Below are 18,880 nucleotides of genomic sequence, written 5' to 3'. Positions count from 1 at the left end.
TTTCCATAAGAAGGTCAAGGCAATGTGTAGCATAAGGTATTCAGATTATAGAGGGGAATTCCTCCTCAAGCAATCATCCCATCCTCCAACAATTTGAAGCATTGTCGGTGATGACTTGGACAACATTGCTTGGTCCCATCTACATATACATAGAATATAGTACGAATTAGAGATAGAGATCGGTGATTGGAAAATATGTAGACTTAAAGCCTCTACTAATGGAGGTGGAAATAGATATAGAGAGACAAAGATGGAGATACTCAAGATTTAAGAAGCATAAAAGTTCAAAACATAAAACGTTAGAAATAATATTCAAGAATATAGATAGACCTATATAATGTCTTGTCGGATTTGCTTGTAGATGAATTGGTCAGTCATCCTATCCCCCTTCATACCCACATCCATGACATGTAAGAAGTGCCAAGAGGACAAGGGACAAGTATATTAATAATACCTCTTTTCTTTCAGTCACTCCATCTATCGGCGAGGATGGAGTACCCAAACTTCACCCAACCACCACAAATGGCCTCACGGGACTTATTGATTCTCTCTCTTTCCTCTCTCGTATGGACTCCTTGTATGGATCCATAGTGGCGATAGCTTTTACTATTTGTGTCCACTATCCACTCTTAGAATGTAAAAAGGGAGATTGCACTCGATGATGGTTTGTGTAATCTCGATTTCCACATTCCTCTCTCTCTCTCTCTCTCTCTTAAGAATGAGAGTGGGCCCAAATACATTCCTTTGTCTCAACAAGTTGGGCTTGTCTCTAGAATCTCTTGGACACATGGGTAGCAAGAATGGTGGAGGTGGAAGGGAAATCGGAGGGATCTATGGAGGGATAATCCCTCCATAGTAGCCATAGGTGTAGTTGAAGGGGTGGACGTGGGTGTGCACGCATCGGGTGAGACTATCTTCTCTTAAGCTTGTACCATACCAGCAGAGACCTTGCTTGATGCCTTAGAAATGGGAGAATACTTCTTGATGATCTCATCGGCCATTGCTTGAGGGATCTTTATGCATGGACTCCATTCTTCACCTATCTTAGACAAGTGGATGAGAAGTTGCATCACACTACTTGTTTGGACCTTGTCGCGATACTTGCAAGTCCAACAATAAGCATTGGTGTGATTAGTGGCTTTCTCAAGGTGTAGGGTATATAAAGAAAAGACTTCATGAAGGTCTTTAGGCATTGTTATAGATTATAGATAAGACTCAAGAGTAGATAGAGGTGGTAAGAGACATGGAGGTGGAGATGGAGGTGGTAAGAGAGGTGGAAGAGCATATGGTAAGAGAAGGTGATTGTAAGATTAAAGAGAGTAAGAGAGAGAGAAAGAGGAAGATGTAACTTGGAAGGAAGAGGAAGAGGTGGAAAGAGAGGAAGAGAAAGTTGAAGGAAAAGGAAGAGGAAGAAGAAGAAAGAGGAAGAGATGGAGGTAAAATTGGATAGATCGGATGGATTCAACGAGATTGGACAGACCAGACAAGATGGCTCTGTCCTCAAAGGGGATGGAACCTTGTGCAGTTCCTCCCATAAGAAGATTGTACGGCCTTGTTCTTGTTTCAACAAGTATCAACTATCCCTATCCTCTTTGGGATAGATGGTTGCCACTTCGCTTTAGGTAACTTAGTATACTTCAAGTACTTACCTACCTTTGCAATCCAAGTCTTTAAGATTAACCCATCTCTCTCTCCCTTGTACTTGGCAGGTTGTGGTATCTTGAACTTTCCATAGTTATCTTTTGAACTCTCACCATCCTTCCCATCACTTGTCTCATACTTCTTCTTATTCCTTTTCTTGTCCTTGTGGGGTGCTCCCGTAGTCTCTTACTCATTCTTCTTGCTTGCTACTTCAAGTATCCTCTTTCTCCTTCTTCTTCTCTTTGTACTTCCTAGTTGCTTCCTCTTGGGCTAACTTGTTTGCAAATCTATCTATTTCCTCTTTTGGTTGACGTCTCTTCTCCCCCTCCTTGTCTCATCCACTATTTAAATGCTTGCTAATCTTTAGCCTTCCTTCTCTTTTCCTACTCTTCTTTCTTCTTGTGCATGTTCATTCAAGTGGAATCCAAAAGATTGACATGCCTTCTAACTCTCTTCAGTCTTGCTACCTTTTCATTCTTGGCCATGACACTTTTTCTTGTCTTTAGCCCCAACAACAATGTTATCTACATTGTCTCCCATAGTGCTTGTAGGATTAGAAAATTTGCCTCATCTTTGGGTGGTATATCGTAGGGGAGCTGCACCTTGGCTCTTGGGGTGTTGTTGTGGGAAAGTCGTGTCCTATCGTAGAGTATGGCAACATGGGGTGTCTTGGCGTGGAGCTTTGCAATGTGGAAAGTCGTGATATGACTCTGATGTACTGGATCTTTCCTCCTGCTTTCGTAAGTACTCCTAGACTTCGAGCAAGAGTTGCTTTGATACGAAGTGTAATGCACTTGCACTAAAATCACCCACTCACCACGGCATTGAAAGGTAACACAATTTGTGAGAGCAAGGTACACTCTTGTATGGCACATCTCAGGATTACACCCTTGTGATGCTACACACGTGAGGGTTTATCATTGAGTATAGAGAATTACATGTAGAGTTGAAATGAAGTAGAGCTCAGAGTCACTACTACTTCCTATATTGGTGCATTTGGGGTAATGCCAATGAATAGCTACAAAGCCTCAAAATGGGGAAGAGGAAGCTCCCCCTCCCCCCCTCGTAGAGGCTCCCATTGAAGGAATGCATTTTTTGCTCAAACCTCAAGACAAAGCTCAATTAACATTAACCTAAGAGTGAGGAAAACCACTTTACTCCACAAATGCACAAATGTACAAGTATAAAAGTGCACAAATAAGCTTAATTAAATTGATACGTGTATCAAATCTTTAAGGGAATCAAAAGAATTGGATAAAAAGAAGGGGAGGGAAAAAAGGTGGTTGTGACAAACTGGCTTAAACTCCTTCACCAAAACATATTTTTGGCCTCATCAATCTAAGATAATAAACTCTACCAAATGATTGTGAGGACCTAATGATTGATTTCTATTGCTTTTTGTGATGCTAGCTCTTGAGCACAAACCTATTGATTCTTTATAGTTTGGAGAGTAGGGTAGATGAAAACTTAGATCTTCTTTATTGTTAATGAGCAATACATTAGCATGGTGTATCTCACCATGATTAGAGGGAACTAAAAACCTAAAGCAACTCTCCTTGGGCACATGGGAGCTTTGGTCAAGATGTCAATGTGAAAGAAGGGTGGAAATACTTTAAAGGAGATCTAATATTGAGTTCATGTATCTACTATTTTGAAAATCATCATTGAGGCTATAGAGGGGAATGAACAAATCTCATGATGAGGTGAAAGATTATGGTAGACATGATTGTAATCAACATTGGGGCTATCTGGTTTACATAAGGTCACACAATGAAACTTGACGATGAATGAGAGTAGAGAGGTTCTCTAAAGAAAAAAGTAGTAACAATAGTAGAGAGCAAAAGAGGAATAAGTAGAGACTATTGTTAGTTGCCATGAAGGGAGATGAGTGGAGTGACACTTGGAAGCTTGAATGATAGGTAGCTTGACATTTATACTCTGCTTAATACATTCCTTCTTGGGTTGATAGTTATCAAGAATACAAAGATCCAAACTTAGTAAAAATTGTCAAGACACAAACTTGTTATTTTATTAAGGATGATCATACCATCTTGTTGATTATATCTATTTCTTTTAGTGGATCCAATCCACACTGCATGCATTAATCCTTTCTCTTGTGTGAGTTTGACTTGATATGCTTGAATTTTACTCGCTTGTACCCAATCGGATAATATAAATGTACGTGCTATATCTTTGTTTTGAACTACTTAACCATGTTTTCACCATTATAACTTGTGACTACTTATGGTGGCCAATTCAATGAGCTATTCTAACTTGATATCTTTTGATATCAAAGGAATATGAAGTTTATCAAAAGGATACAAGTACTCTTTGTTGCTATCCATGTGTGCTTTGTGGAAACACGGATGACTAGTGAATTTAATCCAAAAGGAGGTACACATTTTAAGAAGATATTCAAACAAAGTTTGTTTTCAAGGAGTTATGCTATGCCAACGAGCTATCTTATCAATTGAGAGGGATAGACAAGACATGTGGAAATGAGTTATGGTGGTTATTATTGGTCTTGGACTTCTTGTCAATGTTAAAGGGAACAAGGTATCAAAAACCATGAGAGAGATTGTAGTCATTCTTGTTTGGTCAACCATTTACGCTAAATAATCTCAATACTAGGTGCTTTGCACTTAGATTTTCTTGGCGCTTCGCACAAGCTTTATGCTAGTGCTTTGCACGAATGTTAGTAATTGTTGAGTGTGCTTTGTGTCCTAAGGCATGTTTCAAGTGGCAAGAGGGTGTACACAAAGATCTTCATATTTTGGTTCTATGGCTCGAATATGGAATTGCATCATATGCCCTCTTGGTTGTTACAATCTGCTCAATATTGCCCAGCGAGCATATGCAATAGCAATGGGTGGTGGAGGTATGAAGAAACCAGCCTTGAGAGACACCAATGCTTTGCTCTAATCATTGTTAGTAAAACAATATGTAGGTGCCCTATGTATAGAGTACTACTAAGTTATAGCTTTGAAGCCCTACACGTGGAGCAGCAAGTTGTAGTACCATCACAAACATAGTCTTCCTAATGTACCATCACAAACATAGTGGTTCATGAATAAGAGCTACTTTTACACCAAAATCCATTAGTGTCAAGACACATCTACTTCAATGTAGATTTTTTATGATTTTTCAATACGATTGTAGCATGTATTTAAAAAGAAACAAAGAATATTGTTCACTTAGATTTAACTCACAAATATATCTAATATACGAACATAAGAAATATCCCCACATATAGGGATTACTAAAGCACATATGGATTAGCACATAACACAAATTTGCATATAGGAAAAGATGAAGAAAAAAATGATTGTTTAGTATGATTGTAGGGTTTGCCCAAAAAGGAACCAATGACATTATTCACATATAAATAATTTACATATATATCTATATAGGAACATAGTGGTTCATGAATAAGAGCTACTTTTACACCAAAATCCAATAGTGTGAAGACACATCTACTTCAATGTAGTTTTTTAATGATTTTTCAATATGATTGTAGCATGTATTTAAAAAGAAACAAAGAATATTGTTCACTTAGATTAATCTCATAGAAATATCTAATATACGAACATAAGAAATATCCCCACATATAGGGATACTAAAGCACCATTAATGAATCAGCACATAACACAAATTTACATATAGGAAAAGATGAAGAAAAAAATGATTGTTTAGTATGATTGTAGGGTGTACCCAAAAAGAAACCAATGACATTATTCACATATAAATAATTTACATATATATCTAGATATATAGGAACATACGAAATGCATATAGGGATACTAAAGTACCATAAATAGATTAGCGCATAATAATTTGTGTATCCCAACCATAAGAAAAATGAATGGAGAAATTGATTTTTTAATATGATTATAGGATGTATCTAGAAAGAAATCAAGAATATTGTTTGCATAGATTTAATTTACATATATATATATATATATATATATGTATAAGAACATAAGAAATATCCCTACATGGTAAGCGCAATGGTCATTAGTAGGCTACAACAATGGGTAGTATAAGCTAATTAAAACTTTCAATTTTGAAAATCTACCATTGGTGCAATTGTGGGGAACCCTAGTAGTGAGCATATAATGCAATTTGGTTCTTGATCTCTCATAGGTTAGTTTTCTATCCATCTACATTGCATAAATAGAAGAATGATAAGAATTAGTTAGAACTTAGAATGCATGGCTTGAAAGTACTCTTGAATCCCATGCAATGATGGGGAAAAGTAGTAGAAAGACATGACTAAAATAGAGAGAGATTCCTTCTTTTCCTCCTCCCTTCTCCTCCCTTCTCCTCCTTCCAATATATGACCTTAAGCTGATCATCTTGACATGATCATGTCAAAGTTGGATATACCTCCTAATATATGTTATTAAGCTAATTGTCTTAACATGATCATGTGTGTTGAATGCGACATTAAGCCACAATGAGAGAGAGAGAGAGAGAGAGAGAGAGAGAGAGAGAGAGAGAGAGAGAGAGATTTATGCATGGCCCAATTGATACATCCTCACATTTGATTGTGTTCTCCTTTATACATCCTCACATTTGATTGTGTTTTGAGAAGTTTTTGAGAAGAAGATGGGAGAAGTTTCTTCATAGTCCCTAAGCTTCTTTTAGTGGACATCCCTATGTTCATAGTGGGTAAAACCTCCTCTTTTACAATAGGCAAAATATATCTCCCTTACATAGTGGATCAATCACCATGTTGAATGCTCTTGCCATGGCTCACAAAGAGAGAGAGATTGAATTGTGGGCGAATTGTTGCAAGAAAGGTAGAGATTTATTTGTGAAAGGACAATAAGTGCAAGTTAATAGTGCTTGTATGATTGAAACGTGGCAAGTATCCTAAACCTTTTGCTAATAATTGTATAAGATAAGATGTTGGTCCAATTGGGTCATAAGTTGCATGCTTATATGAAGTCACCAAAAGAGAATAATTATATTTTTAAATGTCTTGGACTACTTGTAAATGTTGAAAGAAACAAGGCATTGAAAGCCACTAGAAAAGCTTATATATCGGCCCTAATTGGCCCCCATATAAGTCCCATGTTGATTTGATGTCACTTAAAGAGGATAAGTTTAGCATGCTTAGTCGTTAGTCTCAATTTATATTAGTGAATAGTTGGATAGAATGCATATATTTATTACTAGTGGTTAATTAATGTCTATCACTAAGAACACCCATCTACTTATCTAGATAATGAAAAGCCTTTATAACCTTGGTAGCACTATATTAGATTGATTCATCTTAGCATATATGAACTATTTGTGTGTGTGTGTGTGCGTGCGTGTGCATGCATGTGGAATATTATATTGATAATCGATTATTGTAACAAACTAACATTAATCATTGAGAAGCAAAATAGTAAAAGATAACAATCCCTCAAGGTTAACAATTTCGGAGGTTTGAGTGTACAACCTTGAAGTAGCCTTAAATGAAAGTAATGAGAAGCAAAAGAGTAAAAGATAACAATCCCTCAAGGTTAGTAATTTTGGAGGTTTGAGTATACAACTTTGAAGTAGCCCTAAATGATCATAGGTAAGTATATTTGTTATGGTTTCCATTTTGTTGTTTGTACTGGCTTGCTTATTAATCATCCCAAGTTTCTTTAAGGTCCCAAAGAAAAATGCATGGTAAATTGGAGTGTCACAATAAAGTATCAAGGTTTTTTGGAGAGCTTTTAAAAAAATATTTTTAAACCTATAGACAAAGGATGCATTTTCTAGAAAAATGTAGTGCCATCATTGGGGCTAGTAATCTCTCGATATGCAAGGTTGAAATCTCTCGATTGGCCCTCCTTGGTAGGGTTCATTTACTAAGGAGAAGGCTCTCAATGTGATGTTTGGAGAGGAGGCTCTTCTCTCATAGGTGTATGGGTATACATATTATCTAAGGAGAAAAAGGTAATACAAAGTTCAAGTTCCAAACTATATACGAGGGCCAAGAGCAAGTGCATGTAAAGATGTGGCACAAAGTCTTCTAATAAGGACGTACTCAAAAGTTGTGTAGAGCTCTTTTTAGCCATGCCAAATAGTCAACCAAGTGTTCTCCTAGCTTGTGATGGTTCATCGTGTTGAATTTTGTTTCTATAACACGCAAAGTTCAAGTTCCAAACTATATACGAGGGCCAACAGCAAGTGGATGTAAAGATGTGGCACAAGTCTTCTAATAAGGACCTACTGAAAGGTTGTGTAGAGCTCTTTTTAGCCATGCCAAATAGTCAATCAAGTGTTCTCCTAGCTTGTGATGGTTCATAGTGTTGAATTTTGTTTCTATAACACGTAATCATATTACACATAATAGATTTGGTACTATGGATACTACTTAACCTTATTTGACTTATTGCAAACTTGACAGCGTTTGTTGGGTAAGCTTGATGATCTTGTAAAGCGAAACACAAATGGATATGGAAAGGAACTTGGAGCATCCAATTGTAAAAATGAATGAAGCAATCCACTGCACTATACTATCACGTTACAATACATATACTTGGATAACCAAAGTTACAAGCAAAATAATAAAACTCTGACCAAATATGAACTAATAAGATTATAATAATATCATAAAGTTTATTTTTATTCAAAGGTTAATAATAGTATGTGCTTGTTTATAAAAGGGAAAAAATATTTATTTATTTTTGGCGAGCAGAAAGCTCATCATGGTAATTAATTGTGAAGAGATGGATATTTGATTTCTATTGAAGAGCAAATTGGCTTATGAGACAAATCAGCTTGCAACCAACTCAATGAGAGAGAGAGAGAGAGAGAGAGAGAGAGAGAGAGAGAGAGAGAGAGAGAGAGAGAGAGAGAGAGAGAGGAAATGGTGTATTTTGAGCAAGGAAGGGAGTCATGCTTAAAAACAAGGCCTACCTTACGCTTCAATAATAAGCCCAAGATGCTTTGGACTCTTTTGAGGGATAAAATGGTCATTGTTCTCCTTTTGTCATTGAAGACAAAATATTAAATGAAGCCTAACTTTAGGTTTCAAAAGGAAGTACATATTGCTTTTTAATTTTGAAAATTTTGTTTTTAAAGTTTTAGAACCATGTATATTTTTTAATGAACAAAAAAATGATAAGAGAATTAAGATTTATTCTACTAACCCTTAATGTTAGTTTAGTGGTGTAGAAGAAAGTCTGTTTTGAGCGAAGGAGGGATAGTCATGCTTTAAAATAAGTCTTGCTTTATGTTTCAACTATAAGCCCAAGATGCTTTGGACTCTTAAAAAAATGAAACGTTAATTGTCCATTTTTTGTTGTCGAAGACAATATTAAAAATGAAACCTAGCTTTAGGCTTTAACATAATGATGATTTTCAATTTTGAACTTAATTGTCTTTAAATTTTTTTAAGAATCACATATTTTATTATGAACATTGAAAATATTAAGAGAACTACAATTTATTCAACTCGATTATGAAGAATTTAACTCTTAATGTTAGTTTAATGTTGTGTAGAAAACAATGACTATATAAATATATACACATATGAAATGCATGATATGTTCATGAAGGCCAATAAGGCATAATAACAGAACTCAAGATTTTGGTTACAATCTAGTTTGAGATGATAATGGCACAAGGAAAAACAAGTTACTACATCTACAGGGTCAATTATGCACATTATGGTTGACCCTAAAGCATCTCACTACTTAAGAAAATTTGAACTCTTTTGTGATAGATTTTCTACCTTAATTAATTACCCATTTGCCCACTTTTTCGCTTGTCTTCATTGTGGTAATTTCACCTAGTTATGCTTTGAGGTGTCTTGGTGTTTAAATTGTGATCTAGTTTGGTTTCCCTAAAGTAGTTTGGTTATTTTTATGTTTCACCTTTATCTCATATATCCTTAAACTCTAAAGTTACTCCATTGTTCCCATTTGGTGATGTGGCATGGGTTTACCCACTCAAACCCTTGTATCTCCCATAATAATTTCATTTTGGTCTCTAGTATGAATTATTACATTCTTAGTACTCTTTATTGCCTAGTTTCTCTTTTGTTTGTCATGCCACTCATTAGGAAGGCCTAAACTCAAGAATGGTATTTATCATCGTCTCTCTTGTGCTTTTCGTGCTGCTCATTAGGGAGGTCTAAACTTGAGTGGGATTCAAACTTATTTTGCAACTATTGACTATTAAAAAGCTTGTGAATGTATCACTTGCTTATATTCCTCTTCTATGGTTTTGATTTCCTTGTGTACTTTCTTTTGCACTCTTCTTGCCATTTCCTTGACTTCATCTTCAAACATATTTATTGATGTATTTGCCTTTGTTGCCAAGTTTTCCTCTAGCTTAGTGAAGCTAAGATGTGGTGTGTGCGTATGTGGTACATATACATACTTTTGATTGCATCTCTATTTTTGACTTTTCATCTAGCTCAATCATGTGAATATGTGATAAATAAATAAATAAATATAACTAGAAACCATAAGTGATTGTAGCATGTGGAATTTATATTGAGATGGTAATATCACCAACTATGTTAAACATAAGCTTTTGCTGCAAATATTGAGGTAACATGATTGCTAAGTGCTGCTTTGTAAGGTGGTTGACATGATTGCATAGCTCGACAATCAAATTCTTGATTATTCTTCTATAATTGAAACTCATGTTGAAATTGATCATCCAATGCATTCCCATTTTATATCATATGAATCCTTTTATTTGTCAATCTACACTTGTGTTGGTGAATTGCAATGGCCCCATCAAAATGGGCACACAATGATTTGTTAGAAAATGACCTCATTTTCTTTGTTAAACCCAATATCTTGCTTTTAAAAATTTCATCAAGTTTTCTTTGTATATGTATTGTGAAGAAATTCCATATGGACATGTATAAGCATTTAAAGTTTGATTAGTACAATTACAAAACACTTATTAGTAATTTTCCTCAACCAAGTTGAGTCCATGAGTGCACTAAATTTTAAGATCTTAGAAACGTGCTTTTCATACTTTCTTGAACATTATTAGTCCATTTGAAACTTATGTTTGAGAATATCAAATATATAGAAGTTGTAGTGTTTGCGAATTTCATACCTTTACATTATAAATTGAACCATTTTGAGTGTTATAGACAATACAAAAAATATAACACCAAGGATTACATTTTTCTAAGGTGATAAGTTTTGTAACTTCAAGTTGTAAAATGTAAAACTCTCCATTGAAATATAACTTCTTTGTGTGCTTGAGTAATAAGGATTGTCTACATGTAAAGTGCTCTTGTTTTATCAGAAGGGAAGCTTAAAAACACCAAAGACATCTAACATTCTCACAAAAGCTTTATCAATTCTATATTTTAGAACATCTTGCAAATAGATCAAAAGTAGGTTGGCTCACATAAATAGCGATGTTCCTTAGAGATAGGTAGCTTTTGCCTTTGAATTTCTACAGTATTTGCGAGATCAAGCTTATTTTAGATTTACCCTCGCCAAACGTTTAGGGATCATGTATAGTATTATCAATCTTAGTTTTATTTTGTTCTAACTTCAGCAACCCTTTACATGCTTATAATGGTTTTTGAGTGGCCAAAGAATCTAGCAAGCATATGATAAGCTTAAGTGGATTTTTGCTATTGTCCTTATTTTTTGTCCCTCTAATTTGTCATTGATCTAAAATTATGTTCATAATGAGATCTCAAATTATTTTATAGGTTTTATGTTAGCTTGACTAGGTGAGCACAAGTTAGATTACCTTTTTGATTTGACTACCACTTTCATTTCTTAAATAGTAGGCCTTGCTTTATGTAGCAAACAAGACTTATTTGACTGATAGAATATGTAGATTGTACCATTATTTGCTATAATTCAAGTTTAAGATTGACATTGATTGTTGATAATCTATATTGCATCAACATTGGAGAGCCCCCAATAAGAGTATAAGATGCCACAAAAAATGCCTAACTATTTGAGCTCCATATTTGAAGAGATCATCTACTTCTTCATTAATGGATTGCCCATTGAGACGACCAAAGAGAACATAGTTGAAGAGATCATCTACTTATTCACTATTTGAACTCCATATTTGAAAAGATAATCTACTTCTTTACTAATGGATTTCCTATCGAGAGCAAAGAGAGGTTGAAAGCTAGGAAATTGATTTCTAAGGCTACCCTTTGCTAATTTAGATTACAATAAAATGGTTTATATGTCTGACAATATTTGTGCAAAGGTAAGGTGCTTGTCATGCTAGAGGAAGCACATTGAAGCATATCTAGAGGTCATTTTGCAATTGAGATACGTGTGAAGTCCTTGAAGCTCTATGGTGGCCAACATTGTTCTTAGGTATTGTTACCTCTATTAAAGTGTCACGAGTGTTGATGCTTCAATGGTATCCAAGTGGATTGAATGCCCCTATACTATCTTATAGTAAGAGCATCTTAAGAAATTGGTGTATAGATTACATAGGACCCATCCTCCCTACAACTAAGTATATAATTGATGGCATGATGGATGTGTCAAGACCAAGCTTGGAGATATAATGATGCAAAGACAAAATTCATGTTTCTTTTACATAAGGCATTTTGAACAATTTGATTGTCCCTTGAAATTAGTAAGTGATCAAGGTGCACAATCTATCAACAAGGTAATCATTGATTGTATGTTTCCTAGTTACTCATTATACAAGTAGCAAGCTAAGAATACAAAAAAGGTTTAATGTGCAATCATAACCAAAATTGTAGAAGCTAGAAGTGGTGACCAAGGATATAAATTCATTGTACCCTCTTGGTTGTTATCCCCATACCATGTGCCCTTTTTCTTTGATATATGCCCATAAAATACATGGTTTTCAGAGACTAAGTTCAAGGTGCAAAGTATGTTTCCCTTTAAAACAACCTACCTTGAATGCTACCACCATACACCACTTCTCTTGAAATCATTGAAAAGGATTTTGATACCCAACCCCACCAAGCCTTATGCCTACCTCATGCAATCATCAAGTCAATATAAAGTGATTGTCTCTATCATTGCTTATGTAAATCTTGCATGTCCACGTATATGTTCTCCTTATTATCATCTTAAGTGTTCTTAAGGTGGAAGTACTATGAGTTCATTGATATTACATCAACCCTTGACCTTATTAGACTAATTTAGTGTCATTATGAGAGTTTTGAGGTCTCCAAAAAGTCTTGTAAGAGATCCTAGAGAGAGAATATTTGGGGTTTGAAAAAATAATTTTATGGTTTTAAAAAGTTAAAATGTTCATAAGCATATTTAAAATTATAAAATGTCAATATCATAACTTTCTTGTGGCTTACATCAAATTTAGATATTTGGGCTCCCATAAAGGTGATAATGATTGGCTCAACAATGATTTGATCTTTTGTCATGAAATTGGCAATTAATAGTTAACTTTGAATTTTTAAACTTTCTTTTGTCTTCCTTTTTCCTTTCTTCTTGTTCTTGTTTTTTTTCCCCTTATTTTTTTTCTTTTTCGAAGTCATTGTTTTTTGAGGCCGCGATCTTCAAATCACATCATTAGCCATAAATCAATCATCCACTAATCTTTACATTGTTGAAAAAAAATATCTTTATTATCTTTGTATTTAGCTAGAATATGAGTATGAATCAATCATAAAAATAATAAAACTTAAAATTATTTCAGAGTCTGTGAAGCATGTGTGGAGATTTGAAAAAAAGAAAAAACTTGATCTTTCATTAGATGGAAGGTTATATCTTAAAGCTCCCATAAACAATAGCACACATCCTTTCTACAATAGCTCTTTGTTGATGAGTTTCAATGGTGATGGCTATAATTGTTTTTTAGGATGTAACTTAATCTTATTGTAGAGAAAAATGTTCTAAGATGGGAGAACTAATTAACAAAACATAGAGATAAATTATTGCATAGTGAAAGCAATTTAACCTAGTATGTTGTTTGTGTTTATTAGTATTAACATATTAAAAAATAGGTATATGATAAAATTGTCCAGTGTAAGACTCTCTATAATAAATGTAAAATTGTTATACCTATTTTCTTAATATGCTACTACTAATACACATAATAACTGTCAATTGTAAGACTCTATATCCCTAGTAGAATTTTTCCTATAAACTTGTAGCTTGTCAATAAGATCCTTTTAAAGCTCTTTAAGGTTTAAATGAGCATTCAACCTTACCTTGATATAATTGAATTTAGATGTATTCACTATTGCCTTAATATGCTTAAACTTAGATGAATTTTTTGCTTTGTGAAGAAAATTAAAAAATGCATCATTATTTATCTCCAAAATCAATTCTTACTTTATTATTTGAAATAATAGCTTTTTTGTCAAGTTTTATCACAAATACTTTAGATGTGCTTTTTCTCTATCCAAAATAAAAACCCATATAAAAAGTTGAACTGTTGTACGAAACATGAATTTCTTGGAGACAGACTATAGAGTCATAAACTAAAATTACATTTCATTAGGCAAGGGAGAAAAAGTTAGACTATTGTAAGAAACATGAATTTCTTAGAGATAGATCATGAACTAAAAGTATATCTCATAAGACAAGGAAGAAAAAATGAACCAAATCTTATTATTAGACATATACAATATAAATCTACACAATTAGTTGAGACAATTCTACTTTGTATTTCATGAAATAACTAATTTTTTATTTGGATTTAAAGTTTTTTAAAAATATTTGCATCAGAAGTCTCTCAACATTAGTTTCAAACACACATTGCAACAAAATATATTTTCTTACAGTTCAATATGTAAATATTTATCTTAACCTATGTAGAGAATAAGTAAACTTTATTTCATAACATCTCAAAGGAGCAAATAAATAAATTTTAGAGGATATCTTACTTATAGATTGAAGGTCTTGAGTGTTTACACGTAGTTATGTTGTTTTGATGCTTGAATAAATGAGCTAAGAATGAAAAGAAAGGTTTTATAAAGGGACTCCAAAACATGAAGAAAAGAAACAATTTTAGCCTTGAAAAGTGTGTAGATTTAAAAAAAATGGTTTTTTTTCCTTGGATCTAGGGCTATCGACCACCTATTGAGAAGCCCTATACAAAAGAGCCATGTTTTTATTAGAGCATCATTAGTACTTATTACAGGGAGTTAGTTCTCTTGCAATAGTGAAAAATACACTCACCCATAAAAATGATAGTCTACTTGTAAACTTCAAAGGGGATGGCATTAAACTTATTGACAAATGCCTACTTTCTTCAAAACTTCACTCTCATGAATCTACTCCATGAACTAACAAAAGAGGCAGCTTCTCTCAACATGTTACATCTGCTCATGGAAGCAGAAGAGGATACCCTCCTAGCAAGCCAAGAAACTTTGGAAATAGAAACCTTGTTCTCTATGAACCATCTATAAAAAGCTCTACATCTACCAACTTGAAATGTAAAGGTATAACATTGGAAGATTGCAGCAATACTATTAAGAAATTGCTTTATGATTGATGTAGGTTTCTTTCATAAAGCAACCTCATGGAAGTAGGTCTCTTCTCTCCAAAAGAAACTCAAAGGTTGTAATCCATGTTCTTTTTGCCAATATTCTCATGTAGAAAATACATTTCAAATCTCTTTTATGAGAATTCTTTTTTGCTCAAGACATATTTCTCCCTATTTCGATATGATTATCCATTACATTTGGATGATCTTTTCTTCCCTCTCTCAAACAATCCTTGTATCTCCCAAATGATTGCTTTGCCAATATAAAAAATATGTTATGATTTTTTCACATGTATGACTCAAAATTCTATTTTAAAGATCACCAACATGTCGTCACTACCAATCTCAATATTATTAGGGATGATTCTCTTAAAAAGTTACTAAAATTGAGACCAAAGACTACTCAATGCTTTTCTTGCCTTTAGAGAAACTTTAAACTTGCAAATCACCAGTCTTAATGTGTCTTTTGCACAATTCATCCACAATAAACTCAAAATACTAATGAGGTCGCAAAACTTGAAAATATTTATGCTTTGTATAGAGGCGAGCTCACACTCAACCGCCAAGACCCGTAGACCGCTTATTCTTTCAAGCGTTTCAAGCCAAGCACTAAAGGCTACCTCTCATATAGTCGACGGTCTCTCTCTCTCTCTACGAGTGTAGTGAGCTTACCTCCATGCTCGATTGAGTTTCCTCCTCTCCTAAGCACTCCGATAGCTCCACGATCGAAGTGCAAGCTTCAATTGAACTCGATCCTCAAGCTCCACGCTCCAAGCTCCATTGCCTCACGAGAAGAGAAGAGAAGAGAAGAGAAGAGAAGAGAAGAGAGCTTCTCCACCACGGCCCCTCACCCTCACACACTCACTCCCTCACACTCTCACACTCCCTCTGTCAAGCACAAGCTCAAGTAAGCAAGAAGAAGAAGAAGAAGAAGAAGAAGAAGAAGAAGAAGAAGAAGAAGAAGAAGAAGAAGAAGAAGAAGAAGAAGAAGAAGAAGAAGAAGAAGAAGAGGAGGAGGAGGAGGAGAAATACTTTTGGCCACACACAAGAATGAGCTTCTCATTCACTTTTCAACTTTATATACAAAACCCTAAACCCTTTTTCCCATTTTCCTCTATCTTCCTAGCTTCCTTTCTACCGCCCATCTACCTTTACAATTTTCATGGGTGAGAGCATGACGCTCTTAAAATAAATCATGGTGCGCCTTGCACTCTTTTACAAAAGTATTGACTTGCGATTTTTCTTGTGCGTCTCTCTCCTTGATTTAGGACTTTTTTGCACTTCTTGTGTTTCCAGATTTTTCTTGTCATGCCTTTGTCTTCCATTCCACTTTTGCCTTGGCCTTATCTTCTGCTTTAGATTTTCAGGATTTTCCACCTTGTTCATTTGAGGGTTAACACTTTGATGCTCTCACATCCCACTTCTTCATTGTAGGTTTGGACAAAGCCCTAAATAATTATTTGTTTATATCTAAAAAATTCTTATTACAACTAGCTGAGGATTGGTGGATCAGATTTTGCCCCTAGTACTCTTGATCATAACAACATTCTTCATTCATTTCAAGAACTCACAAATAGTTTGAATCTTGAACTCTAGCTTCTTTATTGCTTCCTTTCCTTATGGTGAATTCTAAATTACATAAATTGGATTTTAGATGGCTTATAGATGCATCATCTTGCCTATACTCTGAAATTACCATTCTATGTACAACTCTACTAAATACATGTAAAGTAATTCTTTGAACTATGTATAGGATCTTTGATTTAAAAAAAATCTTGACTTCATACCTATGTATCCAATCGTAGTAGCTCATTGATTCATCTATTGACCTTGTTATTAACCTTTCTAATAATATTTTTAGTTGTTGTTCACTTGATATCAAGAGATGCTATGGGTCTATTCCTCATGAAGGATCTGAAGGCTTAAAGAGCATTCTAAGCACTATAATCTCTTGGTCCTTCCAAACTTCTAAATCCTCTTGTATTACACTTCAAATATAGTAGACAAAAAGGCTTGCATATTGTGGGACATACAAAAGGAGGTCTCCAACTTCTTGCAGGTCTTTGATCCATATGTTTTAGTTGGTTCCTAGATGCATGCTATGTATGCCACCAAATGGGGCACTTGAGATTGCAAGTAGAAAGATACCCACCATAGAGACGAGAGACAAACGGGAAGAATGAGAAGCCAAAACAAGAAGGGTCATCAAAGGCAATTGAAGAACACAAGCCAGATAAGAAGCAAAAGGGAAAAGAGTGGCAATAGAAAGAGGAAAAGGAGATCCAAGCAAAAATGAAGACAAACAGAAAGCTGATAAACCAAAGGAGTTGACCAAAGAGAAATTCAAACTTGTGAGGCTAGGGGATAGGGAGAATAGGCATTTGAGCAAGGAATACCCTAATGCAAAAAAATGGAAGGAAGAAAAATATAACTCTCAAGAAGTTGGCAAAAGATAATGAAGAATTCAATGGATTTTACTTAAACACTCATTATGGCCAGCAATTCACCCAAGTTGAATATAATAACTTGGAATATCTAGAATCTCTGCTTAGAAGGGGGGAAGGCTGCATGCATGCACATGGTGAAGAGGAGAAAGGTAACATCCTAGCACTACAAGAAATCAAATCAAGTCTCAAAGATGTGGAAGGGCTGAAGATTAGCGAGTATGATCTGATACTAGCTAAAGGGGTAGTAAGAGGCAGATGTGGGACACTAATAATAGTGAAAGAAGAGATGCAACCATAACTGCTATGGAAGGAGGCAGATGGATTGGAAATTGGGGTTAAGGTTGATGTTATGGGAAACATGATCCATGTATGGTCTATCTATGCCTTGAATACATTTGGGAATAGGGCCAAGGTATGGGATGCAAATCACTTGAAATTAAGGCCGTAAATGACAATCATGTTTGGAGATTGGAACATGGAAACCACACAGTTAGATAGATCACACAAGGGGGGGACAATGATATTGGTAGATAGGGAGAATAGGAAAGGATTGATGTGGCATCATGATCTAGTGGATGTCACCCACATGTGCAAGCAAGGAGAGGCTATAGTCTTTATATGGCACAATCGACACAAGGACAATTCATGGCATGTGAGGAGACTGGATCGTGCCTATGCCAATCAAGGAGGATGGTGAATCGTACTCCAACCAAATCTGAAGGAGTTGAACAATGTCATTGACTTTGCCACACTACCCCCATTTTGGCATGCCTTAAAAATGGTGTCCTCAAGAAGTCAAGCAATGGGCCACTCCAATTTATGTTTGACAACTCATTCCTTAAAGATGTGACATTCACTCGAAGGTTAAAGGATAAGTGGAGAGAAGTCACTATTGATATATTAGACCCATTTGGAAAAATAAAAGCTAGCATAGTGTAGCAGTGGGTGACTAAGACTATGAAGTCACTCTATCGATATATTAGACCCATTCGGAAAAATAAAAGCTAGCATAGTAACTGTGACTGAGACTATAATGTAGCATGGCCGTTCTAGAGCTAAGACTAGGCAAAGAAAAATGGATACAGTTTTCAAATGTAGAACATGCGTGCTAGCTATTCTCATTTTGTATCTTCATAATAGGTCTATGGTCTCAATGCTGCAAAGAATTGAGGATTTCATTAAAGTGGTGGAGGAGGAGAATTGCTATTGTACAGTGAACTGAAAATGATAGGCTAGAAGATAAGAGGATGAGAAGACATTATGCACAATGTGTGGAGAGAGAGAGAGAGAGAGAGAGAGAGAGAGAGAGAGAGAGAGAGAGAGAGAGAGAGAGAGAGAGAGAGAGAGAGAGAGAGAGAGAGAGAGAGAGA

General features: G+C 35.0%; 1 protein-coding gene across 3 annotated transcripts in view; it reads left to right on the top strand.

Annotated features, from left to right (window-relative positions):
• LOC148017072 (cAMP-dependent protein kinase regulatory subunit-like) overlaps nt 1-8,268 on the top strand; it is a 30,574-nt gene extending 22,306 nt beyond the window's left edge. The window contains exon 10 of one of the 3 annotated variants that reach the window (XM_087663048.1): nt 8,030-8,268. In XM_087663048.1, coding sequence (XP_087519174.1) covers nt 8,030-8,119 — 90 coding nt within the window. In that variant the 3' untranslated portion in view covers nt 8,120-8,268. Of the gene's footprint in view, nt 1-3,937; nt 6,315-6,336; nt 7,442-8,029 lie in introns of those variants that run through there. The other 2 variants (XM_087663052.1, XM_087663049.1) reach the window with 2 other exon arrangements.
• The last annotated feature ends 10,612 nt before the right edge of the window (nt 8,269-18,880 follow it).

Source organism: Lygodium microphyllum, chromosome 22, assembly GCF_053477565.2.
Source record: "Lygodium microphyllum isolate KBCC chromosome 22, Lygodium_microphyllum_v1.1.10, whole genome shotgun sequence".
Classification (NCBI taxonomy): Eukaryota; Viridiplantae; Streptophyta; class Polypodiopsida; order Schizaeales; family Lygodiaceae; genus Lygodium; species Lygodium microphyllum.
Note: the sequence above shows the minus strand (reverse complement) of the source record. Positions and strands in the feature narration are given on the sequence as shown.